This window comes from Echiichthys vipera, assembly GCF_963691815.1.
Source record: "Echiichthys vipera genome assembly, chromosome: 15".
Lineage (NCBI taxonomy): Eukaryota > Metazoa > Chordata > Actinopteri > Perciformes > Trachinidae > Echiichthys > Echiichthys vipera.
The window spans coordinates 12,368,151-12,393,806 of record NC_139840.1 but is presented as its reverse complement, the minus strand read 5'-3'; the positions used below and the strand labels follow the sequence as shown (position 1 = coordinate 12,393,806).

Sequence of the window (25,656 nt, the reverse complement as noted above, 5' to 3'; positions counted from 1 at the left end):
ACGTTATGTTTCTGTGGTGGGAGCTTTATCAAACAGCTGATATCTCTTTCGCTTCTACAAATGGCAATGGACAGAGACGGGCTCTGACAGCTGAGGTTATTTTTGGGACGGGCAGTTCCAGCGACAGAGGTGACAAAGCTGGCAAATGTCACTCTTGTAAAGGCACATATCTGCTCTATTTGACCTTGTTACAAGGGAATTCGTTTGTTGTGTTGTTAAACTTCCTTCCTATTGAATAGGCTGCGGGGCATGACGTCATTTGTATTGATGAATGTCTGCAGGGCCAGGAGGACAGGGCTATTATGTTTACTGACACTTACTGTAACTGCCTACCATAAATATGCCTATCTGGACTGTGGATTTATGTCTATTTTCATAGCATGCTATATTTATAGAGTACACTAAAACACACAGTCACATCTCAGAATGGTTTGGGACCAGAGTTTATTTAAATAGGTGGCCAGAAAGTAATAGTATACTGTGATTTATCCATTATTCATAATTGTTCACAATTTAGTAATTAAAAAAAGGATTTTGGTGTCTGGTATTTGGTAGCTAATAGCAAACTATATCAAACTGCTGTTTTTCAAGCTATGAAAATCATTCGAGGGACATGAATGAATGTGACACGTCCGGTTCAATGTTCCATATTATTTCTTGCAAGCCCCTTCCCCGGCACTGTATTTTAATAATCAGCTTTTCTTGGATTTCAGGAACAAACAATGGATCAAAACTTGTTTGGAGGGGTCCCCAGGTTTCTCACGCGCCCAAAGGCATTTTCAGTGTGTGCAGGCAAGGATGCCACACTGAGCTGCACCATCGTGGGTAGCCCGACCCCACTGGTCACCTGGGAAAAGGACAAGCTGAAGCTGACATCCGGTGGACGCTTTAAGACCGTGGAGGATGGAAACGTGTACCGCCTGACCATCTATGACTTAACACTGGAAGACACTGGCCAGTTCATGTGCCGGGCCAAAAACAGCGTTGGGGAAGCTTATGCTGCTGTAACTTTCAAAGTGGCCCTACCAACAGAGATGACTCAGAGAGCCCCGGTTTTCATGGTTAAGCCAACATCTACACGTGTAGGTTTGGGAGGCGATGTTGTTTTCCACTGCCGGGTTGCAGCTTACCCTGAGGCCAACTTTGATTGGGAGAAAGATGGGCGCTACTTGGGGGAGACTAACCGAATCAAGATCGTTTCCGAAAGTGACAACAGCACCTTAAAGATCCAAAGTGTGCGTAACCTAGACAGCGGCACCTACACCTGCAGGGCCCAGAACACTGTAGGTCGTTCACACGCTGCAGCAGCTCTTGTTGTAGACGCCCAGGATTCCCGCCACCTGACTGCAGACAAGAACACCTCCCTCCTGTCTCACCTACAAAAGCGCAAGGAGGAAATGAAGAAGGACATCTCTATCTATGAAGAAAACAGATCCTCTGTTTCTTCCTCCTCCACAGCCAAAATCAAAGATGGTTTGAGTCTGGAATACGAGATGAGGGCATCACTGGCAAAGCTGCCCAAAGGTGTGTTCACTCGTACTTGCACAGTGACAGAAGGCAAACATGCCAAGCTCAGCTGCTTTGTGACGGGTCACCCTAAACCCCACATTATCTGGAGGAAAGATGGGTCAAACATCAGCGAGGGCCGCAGGCATGTCATTTATGAGGACCAAGCTGAGAACTTCATCCTCAAGATCCTGTACTGCAAGCAGAGCGATAATGGTCTCTACACCTGCAATGCAACCAATATGGCTGGGCAGACCTACAGTGCTGTGTTGGTAACAGTCAAAGGTAAGCTATTCTTGTCTTAAAAACATACTACATACACTACAGCGATACCTTTGATATGCATGTAAAATAATCCTCTACAAGTAAGCTCTCATTGGAGACATGTTCCTGAATTATATGCACCATCTGTCAGCACGTATGACATCATAGAGGCTTTCACCCTAGAGACTATCTGCATACATACATACAAACATACATACATATATACATACATGCAAGAACAATGTTCAAGCAAGAGTTAAATCATGATTACTATTATATGTATTAATGTTAACAATTAAATGAAAGCCAACAATATATTAGTCTGTCTAACAAGACTGTATCTTTCCCCAAGATTTCAGGCTAAATGGTTCATACTGAAGACGTAAATATATCAAAATGTCTCATCGATATAAACTATACAGGCTAAGTGGGCACTGTCGTTTTTGGCAAACATTAAATAGGGCTATGTTGAGCTGAACATTATTGATGTGGTTCTCTACTGAATATTTATAACACTAGGGCTGGTTTCACAAATATATATTTTGACTTTGGTTTAGATCTAACTGTCAGACTTCAGATAGATGTCCAAATTCATCTGAATAACATGGCCCTTATTAGTCCACATTTAGCCTGGGGGCAGGGTGGCTTACTTTTTAGGCTTAAATAGTCTAAAAGGTCCAGACTATTCCAGTAGCAAATTTACTGTGAGACTAGTCTTATACTAAATACCAATCTAAAATAACGTTGTGACTTCCTGTGCTCCAGGATGGTGTATGTGGGATTTACTCAAATAAACCACAGCGCCTATTAGGATGGGACATTAGCACCAGCCACCAGCTAAATGCTGATAAACTATGAAAGTGGCTGGAAGATGTCAGTCACGACATAATGATTTACTATTGAGTTGCTGGTGAGTGGCTGGTACTGTAAGTGCTGGCCAAACCACTCTACCAAAGCCTAATTTAAACCTCTCAAAATGTGTATGGCTTTTCACAACAAGGTTGAATTCTGGCTCTTCCTCTGAAGCAGGGTGTTGTGTTGCATCTATTTCTGCTGGTGATGAGTAGTTCACAGATGCTAAGATGGTCACTCACTCACTTGAGCACATTGGCACCAATGTTAGTGAACCTTCTCATGGGAAGAAATTGACCCAAGGGATGAAATTGTAGGATCATAGATTTATGTCTGTGTGTCCGATAATGAGGGCTGTGCCACTGCTGTAACTGTGTATTACTGGTGCAGGAAAATGGACGGTTCTGATGTTTTGCCCTGCAGGTATTTTGAATTTTTACTATGAATACAAAAACAGCATGGCTTATTAAGACAAAGCACAATAACTATAAAAAAATTGACAGAGGAGGAAAAAGTTAGATATTCAGCCAATGGGGAAATGGGAAAGTCAGTCACATTCTTTAAAGAACTTTTTCTTTTTTGTAATAATGTGTGTTGTCAAAGCCGGTGACTAAATTATAAGTTACTGTTCACTGTAAGAGCCAGACTATGACTTTGAGTCCCTAAAGTGTTATTAAAAATAACAACAGCTCACTTGTCATTGGAAATGCACATGATAGGACATATAGTAAATATTTTAATATAAATATTACATTTATTTTAGTGGATCACTGGACCCATAACTCAAAGTGGAGTTCCACATGTTTCAACACTTGATTCCCAAGTTTAAACTGTTGGCTTAGATCCAAAGTTTGGAAATGGATACAGTTTTAAACTGTTCAACTTTCAAGATCACTGGAACTTCCATTGAAATAGCGGGCATAGTAAGCACATGAAACAAAGTCATGTGTTTCTAAAAAAGTTTTTTTTAAATGGTCATACTTTACTTAAAAGCATTTCCTCGAGCATGCTGATAGTTGATTTCCTACCTTCCAGACGACCATTGCTTAACTGGTTCCACAGTTCACTACCAAAAAGTTTTATTTTACTTGCTATATTGTCAGAAATGTTTGCCAAAATCTTCCTCTATAAGAGCTTTTGGCTAATGAAATTTTTTTTTTTTAAACATTGTTTAAAAAAGCCAAGTCTCAAATCTTGGGGCTCAAAAAATACAGACATTGAATGTTTCTAGTTTCCCCTAACTTGATTTAAACGTTACACCAGCCTGGAAAATGCTTGGTCTGAAAGTATATGCTTGACAGACTGATAATACCATCACTATGGCTGTGTAACCTGAAGATTCTGTTATTTTTCATCGTGTCAGAGCCTAAGGTGCCATTCAGGAGGAAGCTTCAGGATGTGGAAGTTCAAGAGAAAACATCAGCCACACTGATGTGTGAGGTGCCTGTTAGTGCCACCCTGGCCAACTGGTTCATGGAGGAAACACGGTTGGAGCAAAACACCAAATATTACATGGAGCAGGAAGGAACCCTGCGTCGTCTCACCATTCACAATGTCACCACCAACGATGATGGTGTTTATATCTGCGAGATGAAGGAGGGCAGTCGCACTGTGGCTGAGCTCACTGTCCTGGGTACGCTTGAGGATTTTTTAGTCTTTATTTCTGGTTAAGTATAATGTAAAGGCATTACAATGCTGTTATCAAGAGTAAATAATATGATCTGAAAGCTGGGAATTTAAGAACAGCTAATCAATGTGTCTACAATGCCACTGAATGTCTTTCTTTGTGTAATCTTTATTTCCTCTTATATCCCAGGCAACATTACTAAGAAGCTTCCCCGGAGGACAGTAGTCCCTGTCAGTGACACTGTCATCTTCTGTGTGGAGTTGGAGCATCCTTTCCCGGATGTCTACTGGACCCGCAATGGAGAGAAGCTTAAGGAAGACTCCCGTATTTCCATCGCCTGTGTGCTCAGACAGTACACACTCACAATCAGAGATTGCCAGGCAGATGACTCAGGAGAAGTGGCCTTCGTCGCTGGAGACTGCAAGACTTCCACTCGATTTTCTGTCACTGGTGAGCATGATACCTGGGTCAAATTCAAATGAATTGTGTTTGTTCTGACCTGCTTAGAGAGTGTTAATTCATGTTTAAATAACACAGATGCAACTAAAGTAAACAGACAGTACAGTACATTACAGTACTTCTTGCTTATTATCCTTATTGTCTTGCATTATTATTATTATAGTAGTTCTCTTTTTTAATATTTATTGCTATTACAAGATTACTACAGATGCTAATGCTAATAGGGAGCCTGACAGGGTCAATGAGGCAATCTGTAAACTGTAAAGGCAAGAGATCAACAGATATTGCTGATATCACGGCAGCTGAGTGTCTGAAACTTCTTTTTAAAAGCCCAATAATTGTGGTGGCACAATGGCCACAGGGTTTTTAGTGGCCTCCACTAAAAATACTTAATCTGCTACTTGTGGTGTTGACATGAAAAATTAACTGCACGGCCAGTGTCTGCTCATCTTTTATCTCTATTTCCTTATAATCTATATTCTTGTTTTGTATATTAATTATAAAAACATTTATTGAATGAATGAAAATTAAATTCTAGAAAATGCGTCTTTCTATCGTTGAAACTTTAAAATGACTGCTGTTAAAATATTATGAGGGAATTTTTACGACCCTGTCTATCAAAATATCTTGTGCAACCTATGGTGCTTTCACCTCCAAATAAGTGATGAAAGAGTGCCGGGATGGGTGCTCCTCAGGGAATTTATAGTTTATGCTCGTAAAGTTGACTTTTTTGAAACCTGATGTGATTGTTTATGTGTGTGATAGTCATTGTGCTCCGTTGTGTGGCTACATTTAGCCGAGTCCCCTTGACTTCCTACAGCATCACAATTATTGAACTGGTAAACAAAGTGTTATCCTAACTAACAAGAATAATTGCCAAATATTGATGTTTTTTTAAAAAAAGAAACAGAATCTTCCTGTGATCTTTCTTTTGATTTACTACAACCACTCAATACTCATCTGATCATATACTGTAAATAGCATGATCATGGCTCTTTCTGTTCTAGCTGCGAGGAAGCATCCTCCCGATCCCCCTGTCGATGCAGTGGTGCACAACAAGACTGACTCATCCATCACCATTCAGTGGTCTCCTCCTGACAGCGACCGCCCCGTGCCTATCAAGAGCTACATTGTGGAGAGAAGGAAGATTGGCACAAAGACATGGCAGAGGTGCAATGCTGGAGAAACCATTGTTTCAACAGAGGTCACCATCTGCAGCTTCATAGAAGAAGCTACCTACCAGTTCCGTATCTCGGCAATGAATGACTTTGGCCAGAGTCCCTACCTGGAGGTGCCTGGAAGCTTCTACCTAGGTAAGACTGATGTCTCTGTGACATTCTTTTGTCATTCATGCTTTTGTCCTATTGTTGTATGCATTCAAGTGTTCTTTGCCCATGCTTCATTTGCCTGTTGTCTCCAGAACCCAGTGCTGAAATCAGGGAAGGCCTAAAGAACAGCACTGCATTCGCTGGTGAGGAGTTCTCCATCTCTGTGGAGCTGTCCGCCATTTGTTCTGGCTTCTGGTCTCTAAATGGCCGCCTCCTGCGCAGTGGAGCCGACTACCTCATCACCAGGTCCAAGAACCTACACACTCTGCTCATCCGCATCGTGACCATGGAAATGAACGGAACAGAGGTCAAGTTTGTGGGTGGTGGCTCGCAAAGCAGTTGCATTCTCTCTGTGAAGGGTATGCGCTCATACGTCAGCTATTATCAACAGAGAAAACTGCTCAAAGCATATAAATAAATTGTAGTACATTTGCTTTTCTGTATTTAATCTGTTTTTAATTGAAGGCCATTGATATTTATTGTAAGTTTTGGTGAGAAGCAAATCAATACTGCCTTATTACATGAAAACTATATTTTTTAGCTCCCCCCGTTAGGTTCACCAACAAGTCAGATCTTTTGGAGGTAGTGATCTGCAGTGCCCAAGCCACTGCTCAACTGACTGCTGAGGTGTCGGATTACAATGCACAGGTTTGTGGTTTTCCAGCTATACTTTTAGCTTGCACAGATTATTTTAATATAACCTCAATTTTACAAGTATACACAAGAAAACATGTAGATATTATACTTTCTGTGGATGAGTATATTTTTCTTTTGCTCTATTTTGAGTCTAATGTCAAATCTGCTTTTTTGATGAAGCATAGTATTCAGGTACCTTTAGAAATGTTAATTTGGACTCTTTTTCTTTTTTGACTGAATTGATGTATTGTGGTTGAAGTTGGTAAGGGGTATTTATTTGGGGATAAATTAAGTCAGTACAGTATGCCACATTTTCTATTTCATGTTAATCTTACTCAGAAGAGTCTTCAAAGCAGACACTTTGTTTATTTTTAAAGTACTCCTACGTGGTAATACTAAATTAACAGTAATTCTACTTAAGTATAATATTCAAGTATTCCTTTAACCATAGCTTTTACCTTCTTTTGCATGACTGTTTTTGATGTGTTTGTTTCTTCAGGTGGTTTGGATGAGAAATGGGCGAGAGGTGAAAATGGGAAAGAAGTATGAATATATGATCATCGACCGCAAGAGGATTCTTATGGTACACAATGTTACAGAGGAAGACGTGGGCATCTACGAGTGTGTTTTAGCGGATGACAGGATGTCCCTGCAACTCAGTCTTAGAGGTAAACTTGATCTTTTTAATTAATCCGTCTTGCTATGGATTGTGTGTTGGCATGGGAAGCAAGTATCACAGCTATGCTCTGCTCGCTCGGTTAAAGGATTATTTGCATAAAGAGAACTGGGCTCAGTGTGTGCAACAAGAATTGCTTCAATCCCACATGCAGGGTTTGTCCCAGACCATGTGATATACTAAAATGTGACCTGCTCTAAGCGTACGAGCCATCCAATAGGGAAAAGAGCTATCTGTCATCATGTTAGTCAGCTCACATGGTCATGCTCTTTCCACACATGAAATGCTCAAACAACAAACATAAAGATAAACATTTCCAAAGGGATTTTAATTATTGTCACAAACATTTTATATGTACTCCTCTCAAATTTAAATAACATACATTTTATTTGTATGAAATTGAAAAAAAGACAAATAATTAATTCAGAAAGTCATGACTCAGTTTTCATCTCTTTTTCTCTAAGACGAACCCGCCAAGTTCCTGAACAAAGCCAGAGGTACCATGGGAATGTCATCGTCTCTTAAAGGAGATCTTGAGTTGAGCTGCGAAGTATCTCCTGCCAGTGCCGTCGTCGTGTGGAGAAAAGATCAAGTGGAGCTCACTGAGGACCAAAGAACCACCTTCGTCTCCAAAGGGACTCAAAGGAAACTCATCATCAAGGGCGCCAAAAAAAGTGACGAAGGGCATTACACCTGTGAGACAGCAGCAGACAAAGTCACATTCCAAGTCAAGATAAAAGGTAAGACTTTATGATGCTGCGGTACTTCAAGACTTGACTGCACATCACAGATATAAAAAAAATCTTATTTCTTTCTTAGAAACTCAAGCGGTAGCTGCCTTCTCCAACAAGGAGTCAGTCCAGAAGGAGGTGAAAGCTGCTCTCTCCCAGAAAGCATCTCTTAGTTGCAATGTTTCTGACAGCAAGACAGAGGTGAAATGGTATAAAGACAGCAAGTTATTGATATCCAGTAGAACAATATACTCAGAAGTAAAAGGCAATACTCGCCAGCTGGTGATTGAAAAAGTGGAGAAGAGCGATGCTGGAGAGTATACATGTGAAGCCGGAGGGGATAAGCTGGTCTTCAAGATAATTGTGTCAGGTAGGACTGCTCGATAGATTAATTCATTTATAGAATCTAACAAATATTTTCAGCTTTTAATGTTTTTTATGTATGTATGTCAGGAGCTACTATATGAATATGATTTAAGTTTAGGGTTTGGAGAAGGTTAGTTGTTACGTATTTTGAAATGATAAAATCAAACAAAACAAAAATCAGTGCTCATAAGAACCTTGTATTTCTCATTGACGTTACCCTCAGAGGCCCAGTCAGCTTTCTTCAACAAGGAGTCTGTTCAGAAGGAGGTGAAAGCTGCTCTCTCCCAGAAAGCCACTCTGAGCTGCGAGGTGGCTGATACCAAGACAGAGGTGAAATGGTACAAGGGTGGCAAGATATTGACATCCAGTAGGACGATATACTCAGAAGTAAAAGGCAATACTCGTCAGCTGGTGATTGAAAAGGTTGAGAAGAGTGATGCTGGAGAGTACACATGTGAAGCCGGAGGGGAAAAGCTGGCCTTCAAGATAGTTGTGTCAGGTAGGACTGCTCGATTGATTAATTGATATATAGAATCTAACAAATATTTTCAGATAAATATTTGTGCTTTGTTTGTTGTTTAATTTATGCAGCTATTCAATACAGTTTGCTGATCTTCGCTGCACATTTATTTAATCTTTATTGATGTTATACAGTTTTCCTGCCAGCGCAGGCTGGTATCATACTGGTATCATACTGACATAGTAGTTTCGCAATTTTTTAACACGTTGTGTTAAACTGCAGGGCCCTAATGTGGTGACATTCTCCATTATTACTTTTGCAGAGATCCAACCCAAGTCAGCCTTCTCCAACAAAGAATCCGTCCAAAAGGAGGTGAAAGCCACTCTCTCCCAGAAAGCCACTCTGAGCTGTGAGGTAGCTGATACCAAGACAGAGGTGAAATGGTACAAGGATGGCAAACTGCTGACTTCCAGCAAAACAATCCATACGGAGTCGAAAGGCAAGAGTCGCCAGCTGGTGATCGACAGCGTAGACAAGAAGGATGCTGGAGAGTACATCTGTGAGGCTGGGACTGAGAAGCTGCCTTTTAAGATGCAAGTGGCAGGTAAGGGAAGGTAGATTTTCAAAATAATAATGTTACTAATTGGATGTTTTTTTGGATCTGATATTTGCATTTGTCATACCTCCTCCATCAGAGGCCCAGTCAGCCTTTTTCAACAAGGAATCCGTCCAGAAGGAGGTGAAAGCTACTCTCTCCCAGAAAGCCACTCTGAACTGTGACGTCTCTGACTCCAAGACAGAGGTGAAATGGTACAAGGACGGCAAGCTGCTGACTTCCAGCAAGACAATACACACAGAGTCAAGGGGTAAAAGTCGCCAGCTGGTGATAGACAGCGTGGAGAGGAAGGATGTTGGAGAGTACATCTGTGAGGCTGGGACTGAGAAGCTGGTCTTCAAACTCCAGGTGGCAGGTAAGGCCCATGACTGAACTGGCTGATAGAGTTTATGTTGATTGATCTGCTAGTATCGCATTTGCTCACATATTAGTGGACAAGTTAAAAGTTTTTGTCATCCGCATTCATGGTCTCCTCGACAGAAACACAGGTCCAGGCTGCTTTCTCTAACAAGGAAGGCGTCCAGAAGGAGGTGAAAGCCACTCTCTCCCAGAAAGCCACTCTGAGCTGGGAGGTATCTGATAATAAAACCGACGTGAAATGGTACAAGGATGGCAAACTGCTGGCCACCAGTAAGTCAATCCATGCAGAGTCGAAGGGCAAGAGTCGCCTGTTGGTGATTGACAGCGTGGAAAAGAAGGATGCTGGAGAGTATGTGTGTGAGGCTGATACTGAGAAGCTGGTCTTCAAAATAAACGTTGAAGGTAAGGAGAATGTAGTGTGTTATAATAAATAACAAATGTTTATTTTGTTGTTTATTTTGAGGATATAGCATGTAGAACATTACAATGTGAAATACTTGATTACAGAATGTATAAAGAAGGAAACGATACATGGGGTGATTTAGAAATGGTGTCATTGTGTAGTTCTTAGTTGCAATGTCGGCAGTTGACTAATACTGAACATTGACGTTAATTTAGCTATATATTTGAGTATTATACTTTATTTTCTCAGTAATCATTTCAAGAATTGGTTGACAATGTAATACACTGTATTTATAATGTTTAATAATGTTAAATACTCTTTAATAAAGTTTAGGAAAGCAGCCTTCTGAGTACCTTTGCAGAGTCATATTGGTGCAAAACAGCTGCACAAACAACATTGGAGTCTTGGAGGCTTGTGTTATTAGAGTGCAATTGAAATTATGTGGATATCTTCGGTTTTGTTGCTTGTATGAACTTCTGAGCTTCATTCTTTGACTTCATGTAACATTTGTCTGCTGAGGCAGCTCTGCTTTTTTTTGGCCCTGTGTTTTGTCTGGTCTTTTTCTTTCACAATTAATTGTTTTTGATACATTGTGCCTTTCTATGGCAACTTGCAGATAACCAATTTGCTTTCGCTTTATGTTTGCAAAGCGCAATGTAATGTCTCCCTCTATTTGATGTGCTTTAGTAGAGCTTATTTGATCTGTGCACTGCATCTGTAAGTTGTCTTTATCCAGTAAAGTCAAAGTGGTGTTTGTGCTGGGTTTTATAGTGTAAAGTCCTTTTTTGTATGGGTAGTTGACACCACACTCCTTTACAGGTAATTCTACAGAAGTCCAGGCTAAAGCCGCTTTCCTCAACAAAGAGTCTGTCCAGAGGGATGTGAAAGCTGCTCTCTCCCAGAAAGCCACACTGAGCTGTGAGGTAGTTGATAACAACACAGAGGTGAAATGGTACAAAGACGGCAAACTGCTGAGTTCCAGCAGAGCAGTTCACATGGAATCAAAGGGAAAGATTCGTCAACTGGTGATTGACAGCATAGAGAAGAAAGATGCAGGAGAATACATCTGTGAAGTCGGAACTGAAAAACTGCCATTTAAAGTACAGGTGACAGGTATGAGGAATCAAAGGGAATAGTATATGGGATTTGTGCATATTTTTGTTGAAGTCTGTAAACATCTGTTTGCTTATCTCAGATTTTTGGTTAAAGTAGACCAAAAATAGCTGCAGTGGATGCTTTGAATTTTTAGTTTTGCTCAACTACTGCTCTTGGTTGAACTGGAAATGTTGTAGTATGTTGGTATCACAAATATTTGTATTATTCTTTGTGATTCTTTCGTTGTTTTATTCATGTAGCTATACAATAACCTTTGCTGCACAATTATTTAATCTATATGTGTTGATGATATGTGCAATTTGGTTATACTATGGCTGGTATCATACCGACATAGTAGTTTTGCAATGTTTTAACTGTTGTATTAAAATGGAGGGCCCTAATGCCGTGACATTCTCCATTATTACTTTTGCAGAGATCCAACCCAAGTCAGCCTTCTCCAACAAAGAATCCGTCCAAAAGGAGGTGAAAGCCACTCTCTCCCAGAAAGCCACTCTGAGCTGTGAGGTAGCTGATACCAAGACAGAGGTGAAATGGTACAAGGATGGCAAACTGCTGACTTCCAGCAAAACAATCCACACTGAGTCGAAAGGCAAGATTCGCCAGCTGGTGATTGACAGCGTGGAGAAGAAGGATGCTGGAGAGTACATCTGTGAGGCTGGGACTGACAAGCTGCCTTTTAAGATGCAAGTGGCAGGTATGAGGAATAAGATGATTGCTTATAATTTTTTCTGTTGTGTTCATCTATTTGTGTTCAGTCGTTAAGTGGATCATTGTGGCTGATTGTTTTTGACTGTGGCCATGCATTTTGGGTTGACTGATATGTTGTCATTTGTTTTCTTCAAATTTTTCATTTACTCTGAAGAAGCCCCAGCTGGCTTCTCTAACAAGGACTCTGTCCAAAAGGAGGTGAAAGCCACTCTCTCACAGAAAGCCACTTTGAGCTGTGAGGTTTCTGATTCCAAGACAGACGTGAAATGGTACAAAGATGGCAAACTGCTGACTTCCAGCAAAGCGGTCCACATGGACTCAAAGGGCAAGAGTCGTGAGCTGGTGATAGAAAAAATGGAAAAAAAAGATGCTGGAGAATACACGTGTGAGGCTGGAACAGAGAAACTGGTATTTAAGCTGCAGATGACAGGTAAATATATTTCAAATATAACTCATTTTGCCAAAAGATTGACAATTCTTTGCACAGATCACTAAAAATACACTCTTACTTCTCTTAAGATGCCGCTGTCAAGTTTCAGAAGAAGCTTGTCAAGGACACATGTATTGTTCAAGCAAGTGAAAAAGTTGTTTTGACCACTGAGCTGACCACTGAGAGTGGTAGTGTTAAGTGGTTTAGAGAAGGTGTGGAGCTCAAGGAGGGCAGTAAGTATGAAATGAAAAAAGATGGCCTCTCTCGTACTCTGATAGTAAAATCCTCAGAATCCAAAGACAGTGGAACATTCTCCTGTCAAACTGCTGAAGACAAACTGGAGTTCAAAGTTCAAGTTAAAGGCAAGTCATAGAAATGTTTTATGACATTCGGATGATTGCTATATAGACCTTGTTAGAGGCCAGATTTGGTTTTGATGTCCAACATCCATTTTTTTTCATTTCAGATTCAGCTTTGAAGTTTGTTGTCCCTTTGAAAACTGCTACAGTGGAGTTGGGAGGTACACTTAGCCTGATTTGTGAACTAAATCAAGCCTCAGGGGATGTTGTTTGGCAGCATGATGGTCGTGAGATTAAACCTGGAGGCAGGCACTGTCTCAGGACAGATGGTGCCAAGCGGCTTCTTACTGTGACTGGCATGACTAAAGAAGATGATGGAGAATACAGTTGTGAATGTAGAAGTGACAAGACCTCTGCTAAAGTCTCCTCAAAAGGTAATAATTTCATTTAACTAACAAATCAGAGTTTCAGGATAGAAATATCAGTCTGCTTTATTTGATGTCGCACGTTCCTTTCAGCACCCAGACTGGTGAGGCTGACCACCAAACTGAACAATGTGGCTGCAATGGAGGGAAAAGATGCCATTTTCAAGTGTGCCGTCAACCCAGCGGACGCCAGTGTTAAATGGTTCCACAGAAATATACCCGTCATGGCTGGGCCCAAGTATAAGATGGAGCATGGTGGCAGCAGTCACTCTCTCACCATTATCTCTGTCACCCAAAAAGATGCTGGAGAGATTAGCGTGGATGCAGAAGGCAAAAGCTGCAAAGCGACCCTACAAGTGCAGCGTAAGAACACAGATTTCTCATTAAAATGTGATTTTTTAAGTATGATAAGTATTGTGATTTCCCCATTAACTGTGACATTTGCGCCCAAATTAGATGAACCTGTGACATTTAAGAAGAAGCTAGAAAACCTGACAGTGGAGGAGCAGAGTGAAGTGAAGCTTGAGGTGGAGCTCAGTAAGTCATCAGATGAAGTGAAGTGGATGAAGAACAGCGTAGTGCTGCAGCCTGCAGGAAACATGGAGATTCGGGTAGACGGGGCTAAGCAGGCTCTGGTCTTTAAGAGTGTGACTAATGCTGACCGGGGCATCTACTCCTGTGAAACTTTGGATGACAAAACCCAGGCCAAGCTCAATGTGGAGAGTAAGATGATCCACAATCACATTATTAGGATACATACAGTATTAGTACATATCTAGAAATAGAATGTCTCAAGTAACGTGTGTTTAAATTTTACATTTTGAGTTACAGGCCAGGAAGCCCTGCTTGCATGTTAGCACTCAAACATTTTGTTTTTTTCCCTTTAGTGAAGAAGATCCAGGTAATAAAGGGCTTAACAGAAACCAAGGCACATGAGAAAGAGACAGTCACTCTTGAGGTAGAACTCAGCCAGGCTGATGTTGAAGGCTCCTGGACCAGGGATGGGGCCAAGTTAAGGTCAGGGGCGAACTGTCGTATCACAGCCCTCGGAAAGAAGCATGCCTTAACATTGTCCAATCTCAAGAGGGAGGATGCAGGAACGATTGCCTTCCAAGCAGAAGGAGTACATAATTCTGGCAAACTGATTGTCACAGGTAAGGGCTGTCTTCTGTCAGTTAATTAATCACCTAATTGGTCACTAGGGTCCTGGCTGACCAAACCTCTATTTTTGTACCCATTCTGCTACAAGAGTCGTCTTTTAGTCACTTTTTGACCAACCTGTGTTGATTCTACAGAACCTCCTGCTATGATATCCAAGCCCCTTATGGATATCAGTGTTCCTGAGAAGGAGAAGGTTACTTTTGAATGTGAAGTGTCCAAAACCAATGCAGATGTTAAATGGTTCAAGGTGAGAAATTATTATTTAAATGACCGCCTGCAGAGTGAAATAATATGATTTGAAAAGTGTACTGTAAATATGTAACATTGTGAAAAAAATATAACCCTGCAGGATGATGTGGAACTGAAACCAGGGAAAAACTTTGGCATCCATTCCTTGGGTCGAAAACGCACTTTGGTCATCAACAAATGCACCCCTGAAGATGCAGGCACTTACATATGTCGCACTACTGATGATAACACCGCAGCCAAGCTCACCGTTGATGGTAATTATTAGTCATGTTACGAAGCACACAAATTAGTCAGGTAGCATTATTTAGGGTATAGTGTAATGACTTCCAGTGATTAGAAACATCTTGAAAATGTTTCCCCTGCAGCCAGAGTTATTAAGATTGTTAAGAAGCTGGAGGATGTGGAAGTGATGGAGAAGGAGAGTGCTGCATTTGTCTGTGAAATCTCACATGATGAAGTAGACTGCCAGTGGTACAAAGGAAGTATTAAACTCAAAGTTGGTGACAACATCAAGATGAGACAAGAGGGTAAGGTCTCAAGAAAATAGTACCCCAATTTTATCTGATTTTATTGTACCTGATTCATTTTTATTTATAACCTTTCTATTTCTTATTCCAGGCAGAACATATGTACTGCTGTTTAAGTCTGTCACCCCAGAAGATATGGGTGAGATTAAATTCACAGCTGACAAGGCCTCTTCAACTGCAAAACTTAAAGTAAAAGGTAAACAAGACGGTTATGTGCTGACAGTATATACTGTATATCGCTGCATGGGTTGGGTAACCCTTATGTTACGATGTACAAATGTGGTTGCAAATGGATTGTTTCTATTCGTTATTACAAAGGAGGTTGGAAAGTTGCAAATAATCTAATACCTCTGCACATTTGTTTGAAACCGTACACCAATTAGGCTACTGCAAACATATTATTATGCTATACAAGTCTACATGAAAACGAAATATTCCTGGATCATCTGTAATTCGACATCAAAATGTAAACTGGTTTAGTGAACCAAGTGTAAAAGGTCACACTAAAGTTAGATAAAATGGGTTTTTTGGGGGGTAAAGCAAACATAATGCATCATTCTGACAATTTCCATTCTGACAAATGTTTGTGGGATAGAAAAATCCAGTTGCAACTTGCATTTACATTGTTCTGCCTCATTGAGGCCTGATGGCAAAAGGAAGCAACTCTTGAGGTGTTTTACTAGCTGAGGTGTAGGCTTATTTTCAAAGGGTTTTGCCACAGCTTCTGGACATTCTGGGGTCATCTGATGATTGGAAATCTCAAGGAGTATGAGAAAAAGACTGTCAAAACGATAAGAAAACCATAAAAAATATATATGTTGTGGCACAATCTGTGACAGATAAGATAGCATACTTTTTCTCTGTTACATTAACATGCACATATTTCCGTGTGTCTTGCTATTTGCAATTAAACAGCAACTGATATAAACAACAGCGACTGATACACAGTACAAGATTCTTGCTGTTTGCTGTAGCTTTTGCAAAAATAATGTTGAAACTGGTTGTGCAACAAAAGCATTAATGTCCCAATACGTATTAGCTTCAATTGCTTTGGATATAACACAATTCAGTTATGAACATTGCCTGTCCTATAATCGACTAGGAAAGGGCTTTGGCATAACTTATCGACTTAAATCCTTCTTTGTGGCATACATGATAGTTTTCATTGATTTAGTGTTATTGTTACTGTAGAACTGCCTGTCAAGTTTGTGAAGAGACTCAGGGATAAGATAGCGATGTATAAGCATCGTGGTCATCTTGAATGCCAAGTGTCTCGTGCCAGCGCAAAGGTGAAGTGGTACAAGAACAAGACAGAAATCATACACGGCAAGAAGTACGAGATCAAAAGTGAAGATGTGTACCGAAAACTCACCATCAACGATGTGGACGATGGGGACGAAGACACCTATACCTGTGACGCAACTGATGACAAGACATCCTGTAAACTACTTGTGGAAGGTAACATGATCGAAGATGATGAAGGTTGATTGTAAGCTTAGTGTCAGGTTTATCAATTTTAGGGCATTTATGTATATAATTACTGTGTATATACAGTACATGTATACATACTCAAAGTATTACACAAAACAAGCCATCAGACACCTACTCAATGAGATGTATGTATGTCTGTCTGTCTGTCTGTCCGTTTATCTATCAATCTTTATGTTGATTTATTTCTTGGCCAGTTGAATCGAGCCTGATTCACTACATGAATCAACATAGTCGGTATTTACAAATTATGTGTGCAAGAAATTAACAAAATAATATTAATAACTCACGCAGGTGTTTTCAGTCATTTTGATAGAGTAGATCTGCTCGGGTTGAAGTTTGGTGGGAAATACATGGGGTCATCTTTTTTTCTTTTTTTTACAGAACACGTGAATAAAAATCACATGTGTAAATGAAAGATTTAGTGGTGGCTGAATTCCATGTAGCTGCTGGCGGGGGGTCCTGGCATTATGCACGCTGGCTCACATTGTTATAGCTGACAAGGATACTTGAAAAGAAAGGGTCTATTGTCCAGTGAGACAATATAGGTGAAAACACCTGGGTGAGAGTACCAAGTGTATATATGCTTTAAAATAGGTTTATGAGATTGGCTTTATTTTTAAGAAATATGAGGATATGCTAACAGTTGTTTGTAGTGCCTCTTTAAAAGTAATCATATGTGTATTATTAATGGAGCATAAAGATGGTTGTGCATATTTAAGCCCTCAACTTGCATAGTCTTTACTGTACTTTATACTTTATACTACGGAACATTTTTTACAGGATACTATGACTTTTTTCCCTTACCATCTGGAATGACAAAAAACAGCTGTGACTATTCTCGTATTACTTATCCCAAACAAGGCTTAAGCTCCTGCACATTGATTTATATAGCTTACACAAAATATTAGATGCCATTTCTTTATTTCTGACCACTTCATAGCATTTGGCCGTCGCGGGTACAAGCGGCCGAAATGGGTTTTCTCGGGAGTGTGGCTGGAGTCTCCCTTAGAGATAGGGTGAGAAGTTCAGCCATCAGTGAGGAACTCGGAGTAGAGCCGCTGCTCCTTTGCGTTGAAAGGACCCAGTTGAGGTGGTTCGGGCATCTAGTAAGGATGCCCCCTGGGCGCATCCCTAGGGAGGTGTTCTAGGCACGTCCAGCTGGAAGGAGGCCTCGGGGAAGTCCCAGGACCAGGTGGAGAGATTATATTTCCTCACTGGCCTGGGAACGCCTCGGGATCCCCCAGTTAGAGCTGGTTAATGTGGCCCGGGAAAGGGAAGTTTGGGGTACCCTGCTAGAGCTGCTGCCCCCCCGACCCCGGATAAGCGGTTGAAGATGAGATGAGATGTAAACTGTATGGGACTTGCAATTTGATTTAGGTCCTTAAAATACTTTACCGTAACTCAGCAGTACTTTCATTTCATGAAATCATATCATTGACTTCTAATTAAACCATTCTCTTTTCTTGGACCCTCCAGAGCAATCCATCAGCATTGTGCGGGAGCTTAGTTCAGTAGAAGTGACAGAACCCTTTGCAGCAGTTTTTGAAGTTGAAATCAGTATGGAACTGGTGAAGCCTCCTATATGGACTCTGAATGGAGCTGCCGTGCAGGAGAGCACTGATGTTGAAATGGAAAAAGAGGGCACTATGCACCGTCTCACTTTCAAAAAGACCAAAGCATCGATGACAGGACCTGTGCAGTTTACAGCTGGGAAGAGCAAATCTTTAGCCCAGCTAACAGTCAAAGGTAAATTGATTGGATTACATTTATACAGCAGTCGGCTGCAATAACTGTTGTACTTGAATACTGTTATAGGTAAATATATCCTGCATAATTCAGTTATGTCTAATCACATGCTGTTCCTCACATTTAGAGCGCCCGCTTGAGATTGCAGAGCCCATCAAAGATGTGAAGGGGAAGGAGAAAAGTTCTGCTATACTTACCTGCAAATTCTCTGCCAAACCCAAAGAGGTTAATTGGTTCAAAGGTCAGGTACCTCTGGTAGCGTCAGACAAGTATAACATAAAGCAAGATGCTACAAGGGCCCAACTTACCCTTCAAAATTTGACTGAGGAAGACAGCGGAGAGTACTGCTGTAAGTCCGGACCTGCTGAGACCAAAGGGACACTTACTGTCGAAGGTACAGTATATCCCTTTCAATGCCACAGAATAGAGCTATTGTGCATTTTTTTATTAAAACCATCACATAAAGCAGCTGTTTAAAAATGGCTTTAATGCTAAATGAACTAAAATGGTCTTCGAACTAAAACTGTTGTGTTTCTTCCTTCTAGTGCGTGAAATTAAGATCACCAAGCATTTAGCTGACACAGAGATCGATGAAGACAGCGATGCAGTGTTCACATGTGAGATTAACTATGCAGATGAAGAGGTACAGTGGCTTCTGAATGACAAGGTGCTCTTCACTAATGAAGTCAACACCCTTACTCATGAAGGAAAGGTTCACAAGCTCACACTGAAGAGCTTAGCACCTCAGGATGGGGGGACTATCACCTTTCAAGTCCGCAAGGTGAAAGAGTCTGTGACCCTTAAGGTTAAAGGTAAGAACTGTCATGCACTACGTTTAAAAGCACATCAAAAATTAAAATTCCTGTATGACCTGTACCAGGTTAAGGCAGGAAATCATGGCTACATTATTCTCCGATTAAAGTATAACTGCGCTCAGTGTGGCTTACGCCAGTCCACCCAAAAGGTGAGAACATAATACATCCCAAGGTCATACTTTATTTTCTCAATTCCCCTCCAGAGAAGCGTGCTGTGTTCCTTAAGTCTCTAGATGATGTCATTGGAGAGGAGAAAGGCATGATAACTCTAGCGTGCGAGGCATCCAAGCCCAGGGTTTCTCCCACCTGGCGAAAAGAAGGTAAAGTCTTGAAAGCTGGATCAAAGTATGAGCTCCTTCACACAGGCAAGTCTTTGGGACTGATCATCAAGGACGTCACCACAGAAGATGCTGGAGAGTATAGTTGTGATCTTGGAACTGAGGTTTCTAAATCAAAGGTCACTGTAAGAGGTTGGTACTGTTGTTTGAGATAAATAGTTTTACAGTGTTATCCTTTATACATATGGTATTATTTGGCATCATCACCAACGTATGCTCTCCGTTACACATTTCAAATTTAGAGATTGGCATTGGAATTACCAAATGGCTGAAGTCAGCTGAGGTGAATGAGGGAGAGACATGTAGCTTTGAGTGCATCTTATCTCGTGAGAGCACAGAGGAGTGTTCCTGGACTCTTAATGGCCACATCGTCACACATGGAGGCCGCTTCAAAGTCACAAATAAAGGACGCAAGTACATGCTGACCATTAAGGATGTCACTCCTGCTGATGCTGGAGAGGTAGTCTTCAACATTAAAGCCCTGAGCTCCAAAACAACATTAACAGTTGAAGGTAAGCTACATGTTTAAGAGGCCTAGACAAAGTTCCAAGAATATAAAGGTACTATAATAAAAATGTCATCATGCCTTGTTGCAGCCAAAGCTTCAACTGTGTCTAAAGGACTACAGAATGTCAGTGCTGTTCAAGGGGAAGATGCTGCATTCACCTGTGAGGTAACACAGGTTAGTTCCACAGTTAAGTGGGCCAAGGAAGGCAAAGCCATCAAAAAGAGTCAGAAGTATGACATCAGCCAAGAGGATAAGATCATGAAGCTGACCATCCATAAGGTCTGTGCTCAAGACTCCGGAGAGTACAGCTGTGAAGTTGTTGGAGGTGCGACCACGAAAGCCAAACTGGAAATCAAGGGTAATACTAAAAATTCAGTATTTATCTACTTCCATCTTATTGAACATTTTATCTTTGACAGGGTAACAGCATTTAAGAGACTTGGCTATGACAACACTTATTGAGAAATTGTGGTAAAAAGATAATCAATATATTTACTAAATATATAATCAGAGATAATCTTATTTTCTGAAACAATAGATGAATCCTCCAATTTCATACTGTGCCTAAAATGTTACCTACTTTCTTTTCTCTTTTTTTGTTTTCACAGAGCCAATCCATAAATTCACTAAAGAGCTTAGGGACAGCCAAGCTGAAGAGAAGAGCTCCGTGACCTTGCAATGTGAGACCGCACAAACCCCATCCACTGTGATTTGGCTTAAAGGTCACACAGAGCTCAAGGCTGGAGGTCGATATGAGATGTCCCAGAAGGAAGGGGTCTTTACTCTCACCATCAAACACCTGGAGGAGAACGACACTGATATCTACACTTGTGACGTGGGCACTGCCAAGAGCATGGCAAAGGTGACAATCAACGGTAAGTACCTAAGTATGTACGTATACAAGTTTGGGGTAAGTTCTCCGTCTCGCAGAGCTGATTATTTTTATGAATTCCTTTTTTAAGAACGATTTGCCTTGAGGATTTTACTGTTATGTATCTTGCAAGGTTTCTGAGGTCAATGAGATGAATGCCATGTTGAACTTGCTCATAGCTTGGTTTGGTTTGGTTTGTTTTTGCTTTAAAGGCCAGTTGGTGGTTAAAATGGAAAAACCACAGGATGTTAATTGTTTTGAAGGGGAATCTGCTACATTTCTTTGCCATGTCAGTCCTATTGATCTACCTCATGTGCAGTGGTGCTTAGACCATACCCCACTGCAACACAGCCCCCCCAATGATATTTGCAGTCTAGAGGGGGGTTACCACTCTCTAACTGTAAGAGAGCTAACTCCCAGGGACTCAGGCACCATTTCTGTAGTTGCTGGGGATCAGGAAGTATGTGCATCCCTGGTTGTCAAAGGTAACTGACACCGTGCACAGTCACATACAGATCTACCTCCATTGTAGATTTAAGTTGATTTGTCTGTGTTTCCTTTTTTTAAAAAGTCTGCATTTTTCATTTTGAGTGTATTTGCTGAAAGATCTTCTTGGATCTCTTGTTCTATCCTGTTTGTCTTGGGGATGATTGTATGATTGAGAAGCTGTTTGCACATCCACCATTTAGGAACAACATCCACCAGCATGTGCAAGTGTTTCAAAGTGATCTGTTCCCAAATGCATTGTCTTGTTATGCAAGGACTGCACACTGTTAGTAATGCATTTTAAAAAGGATTTCATTGTTTTATTTTAATGAGAGAGTTTGTTTCTGTTTGTAGATATTTTTAGAAGTGCTCTTTTGTAGATAACCCTTCATTAAAAGGAGCATCAGCCCGACTGTCGGAATAATGTGTGGGTTCCAAAGACTAACGTTGGAGGACTGGAGCACAACAACTCATACATCATCTTCGCCTCTAATTATTTTCCATAATCCATCACCACCCAACAAAATGCAACACCCTGTTTTATATCAAGTCATTGTTCATTTTATTTTAGCCCTGCCTGCCAGTTTTGAAGAGAAGTTCAAGAACCAGGAGGGAAAGGAAGGGGAGAGCATGACACTCCGCTGCAAGTTATCGAAACCTGCGCACGGTGTTCAGTGGAAGAAAGGCTCGGAGATTCTCAGAGCTGGAGAGAAGTATGAGATGAAACTGGAGGAAACCTCTTGTGAGCTTCGGATAAAGAATTTGGAGGTTGAAGATAGTGGAGAGTATTCTTGCATATGTGGGGACCAGAAGACATCTGCGAATGTGAAAGTCAATGGTATGAATACATGAAGTCCTTTTCAGGAAAGTTTTATTTTTTACATAGAATAATTGTTTATGTTGTATTTTCATGTTTTGTACAAACCGTTGTTAGATTAGTTCAACTGATTGTGTCAAGTAATGAAAACTTGGTTGTACAGCATTGCCGCCGACCTTCGAACAGAAGCTGGAGAGCCAGGAGGCTGAAGAGGGAGCAAGTGTTACTCTGCATTGTGAGCTCTCTAAACCTGGAGTCCCAGTGGAGTGGAAGAAGGGAACACAGGTTCTGAAATCTGGAGAAAAGTACCAGATGAAGCAGAAGGCCTCTGTAAACGAACTCCTGATCAGCAAAGTTGTGCCAGAAGACAGTGGAGACTACAGCTGTGTGTGTGGAGACCAGAAGACCACAGCGAGCCTCAAGATCAAGGGTAGGACGAGGATTTTTGAAGAGTCTGTTCAAGTAAAAAACATGTTTAATGTATAGAAAAGCTCTTTTGTATTGCAAATTCTCTGTTTTTGACGTTTGTGTTCTGTGTTTGTTTATTTGCCATTTTTATTAATATATATATAAATATATATTTATATTTTATGTCACGGCATGCGTCTGACTGCTAACCAACTAATAAATGCTCAGCCCAACCAGTGACCTTCCAAAAGAATCTGGAGAGCCGGGAGGCTGAGGAAGGAGCAAGTGTTACTCTGCATTGTGAGCTCTCTAAACCTGGAGTCCCAGTGGAGTGGAAGAAGGGAACACAGGTCCTGAAGTCTGGAGAAAAGTACCAGATGAAGCAGAAGGCCTCTGTGAATGAACTCCTGATCAACAAATTAGTGCCAGAAGACAGTGGAGACTACAGCTGTGTGTGTGGAGACCAGAAGACCACAGCAAGCCTCAAGATCAAGGGTAGGACGAGGATTTTTAAAGATTCGATCCGTGGAAAGTTAAAAAAAAAAACATGTATAGAATTGCTTCTTATATGTACGGATTTAGTCTTGTTTATTTTGGAGTCTGTATGTCATCAGGTATTGCCACTTGTAAGTGTTTTTTTTTAAGGCATGTGTCTGATAGCTAACTAACTAATCAATGCTCAGCCCAACCAGTGACCTTCGAACAGAAGCTGGAGAGCCAGGAGGCTGAGGAGGGAGCAAGTGTTACTCTTCATTGTGAGCTCTCTAAACTTGGAGTCCCAGTGGAGTGGAAGAAGGGAACACAGGTCCTAAAGTCTGGGGAAAAGTACCAGATGAAGCAGAAGGCCTCTGTAAACGAACTCCTGATCAGCAAAGTTGTGCCAGAAGACAGTGGAGACTACAGCTGTGTGTGTGGAGACCAGAAGACCACAGCGAGCCTCAAGATCAAGGGTAGGACGAGGATTTTTGAAGAGTCTGTTCAAGTAAAAAACATGTTTAATGTATAGAAAAGCTTTTTTGTATTGCAAATTCTCTGTTTTTGACGTTTGTGTTCTGTGTTTGTTTATTTGCCATTTTTATTAATATATATATAAATATATATTTATATTTTATGTCACGGCATGCGTCTGACTGCTGACCAACTAATAATTGCTCAGCTCAACCAGTGACCTTCCAAAAGAATCTGGAGAGCCGGGAGGCTGAGGAAGGAGCAAGTGTTACTCTGCATTGTGAGCTCTCTAAACCTGGAGTCCCAGTGGAGTGGAAGAAGGGAACACAGGTTCTGAAGTCTGGAGAAAAGTACCAGATGAAGCAGAAGGCCTCTGTAAACGAACTCCTGATCAGCCAAGTAGTGCCAGAAGACAGTGGAGACTACAGCTGTGTGTGTGGAGACCAGAAGACCACAGCAAGCCTCAAGATCAAGGGTAGGATGAGGATTTGTGATTTAAACCTCTACAGTGTATTAAGATATCTTTATAATTTAGAAAAATATATTTTGTGATATAACATGTCACTGCAAGAGATGTATTGCTGTACTATCTTGTGTCTCTTTCTGTTTGCTGGCTCACAAAATGTCAACATTATTATTTGTGGGATTCATCAAATGTTTCTTTCAGGTTGTATGTGGTGGATCAATAGCTTAGATGTCTTCGCCTTGATTACTTTGTGTGTTCTGCATTGTTAAATATAGAGCATGAATTTTGACCTCATCTTTAGAAGCTTTTTCATCACTTCATCACACACAAAACAAACATAAGAATGATATAGCCAAAACAGACTACAATACCAAAGCACAAGACTTTGTTTGATGTTGCTGCTGTGTGTCTTATGTTTTTGTTTTTATTGGTAGTAGTGTTGGCTGTTCATAATGTATGTATGCCGGTACATAAACTGTCCTTGTCTTATTAACCGACTGATATTTGTTTATGTTGTATAGTTATGAACTGTATTTTACCGTGCCTGCTGATTCCTGGCATTGTTTTTAATTTACAAGTTTTGAGCCATTTTGTCAGGTGATATTCACTTTTTTAATTATGATGGTAAATGAATGTAGATGATCAAGTATGTTGCAGCATTCTGAATTCAAATAGTTTCCTCTCCGCTGAGCAACTGTCAGCTCATCCTTCAGCCGCTTAACTCGAGTCTAACAGGCAAGAGACCAAAGAAAGAATGGAAGTTTTAGAAGGAAGATGGCCATGTGCAGTCCTGACTTTCAGCTTTATGTGCTCTGTCCATCTTGATAATGGCCTTTGTGTTGTCATGTGCAGCCTGCCCTTAAATTGGACCTTTACTGTTTGGCCTACATAGGTTATGATAAATGTATGTTTGCCTTACTATTTTCTTTCTAGTTTACCACATTTTTTAGGTTGCGGTTTTGTGCCTGTCTGCTGTGTCATATGTTCCTTCTGTCTTATAGTTGTATTTTGTTTTGCATTGTTAATGTCTTTTTCCTCAGTACTGTATTGCAGTACATGTGGCATAACCCACTCATTACGAGGGCTCTTTCAGTATTTCTTTCAGCTATGCTGGTAGAGCGTTGATGATTTGAGAATGATACCTGTTTTTATACGTGCATAACTTAGTTGTGTGTGGGGATTCATTGTCCTTTCCATTTCATTTGCGTGCTTTGGGAAGACTGAACGTCATTGAATTTGTGGCAGTTATACAGGCTAAATACTGTAGGTCTGGCATTGCCACTGGTAGCTGCCATGTACCTTATGCAGCATTTCAATGTCCGTGTCATGTTTGCATTTCAGCCAAGATCCATGACGCTCTGCCCATAGCTAAAGACAAGTACCAGAGGCAAGAGATATATGAGACTGTAGAAGGTAATTCTTTGATAATTCTTGTCTTTGCTTGGTTATTTGACCCATGTGCATTTGTAATTCAGTGTAATGCATTGCTTTGTTAAGCCAGAAGTGAAAAGAGAAACATGCATTAAGCTATTCGGTACTTAAAACTGTCACACCGTGTCTTGG

General features: G+C 40.8%; 1 protein-coding gene across 2 annotated transcripts in view; it reads left to right on the top strand.

Annotated features, from left to right (window-relative positions):
- Positions 1-25,656, top strand: part of obscnb (obscurin, cytoskeletal calmodulin and titin-interacting RhoGEF b) — a 58,043-nt gene that overhangs the window by 576 nt on the left and 31,811 nt on the right. For both annotated transcript variants that reach the window (XM_083928095.1, XM_083928096.1), the window contains exons 2-40: positions 714-1,791; positions 3,986-4,255; positions 4,439-4,699; positions 5,716-6,021; positions 6,129-6,395; positions 6,578-6,684; positions 7,172-7,340; positions 7,813-8,088; positions 8,168-8,449; positions 8,669-8,944; positions 9,228-9,509; positions 9,601-9,876; positions 10,002-10,283; positions 11,104-11,397; positions 11,813-12,094; positions 12,263-12,538; positions 12,628-12,900; positions 13,005-13,271; positions 13,356-13,625; positions 13,719-13,985; positions 14,150-14,416; positions 14,558-14,670; positions 14,773-14,926; positions 15,038-15,199; positions 15,291-15,395; positions 16,391-16,657; positions 18,167-18,436; positions 18,564-18,830; positions 18,982-19,248; positions 19,455-19,721; positions 19,832-20,101; positions 20,186-20,455; positions 20,706-20,972; positions 22,026-22,292; positions 22,435-22,701; positions 22,908-23,174; positions 23,363-23,629; positions 23,836-24,102; positions 25,435-25,506. In XM_083928095.1, the coding sequence (XP_083784221.1) occupies positions 723-1,791; positions 3,986-4,255; positions 4,439-4,699; positions 5,716-6,021; positions 6,129-6,395; positions 6,578-6,684; positions 7,172-7,340; positions 7,813-8,088; positions 8,168-8,449; positions 8,669-8,944; positions 9,228-9,509; positions 9,601-9,876; positions 10,002-10,283; positions 11,104-11,397; positions 11,813-12,094; positions 12,263-12,538; positions 12,628-12,900; positions 13,005-13,271; positions 13,356-13,625; positions 13,719-13,985; positions 14,150-14,416; positions 14,558-14,670; positions 14,773-14,926; positions 15,038-15,199; positions 15,291-15,395; positions 16,391-16,657; positions 18,167-18,436; positions 18,564-18,830; positions 18,982-19,248; positions 19,455-19,721; positions 19,832-20,101; positions 20,186-20,455; positions 20,706-20,972; positions 22,026-22,292; positions 22,435-22,701; positions 22,908-23,174; positions 23,363-23,629; positions 23,836-24,102; positions 25,435-25,506 (10,405 nt within the window). In that variant the 5' untranslated portion in view covers positions 714-722. The remainder of the gene's footprint in view (positions 1-713; positions 1,792-3,985; positions 4,256-4,438; positions 4,700-5,715; positions 6,022-6,128; positions 6,396-6,577; positions 6,685-7,171; positions 7,341-7,812; positions 8,089-8,167; positions 8,450-8,668; positions 8,945-9,227; positions 9,510-9,600; positions 9,877-10,001; positions 10,284-11,103; positions 11,398-11,812; positions 12,095-12,262; positions 12,539-12,627; positions 12,901-13,004; positions 13,272-13,355; positions 13,626-13,718; positions 13,986-14,149; positions 14,417-14,557; positions 14,671-14,772; positions 14,927-15,037; positions 15,200-15,290; positions 15,396-16,390; positions 16,658-18,166; positions 18,437-18,563; positions 18,831-18,981; positions 19,249-19,454; positions 19,722-19,831; positions 20,102-20,185; positions 20,456-20,705; positions 20,973-22,025; positions 22,293-22,434; positions 22,702-22,907; positions 23,175-23,362; positions 23,630-23,835; positions 24,103-25,434; positions 25,507-25,656) is intronic.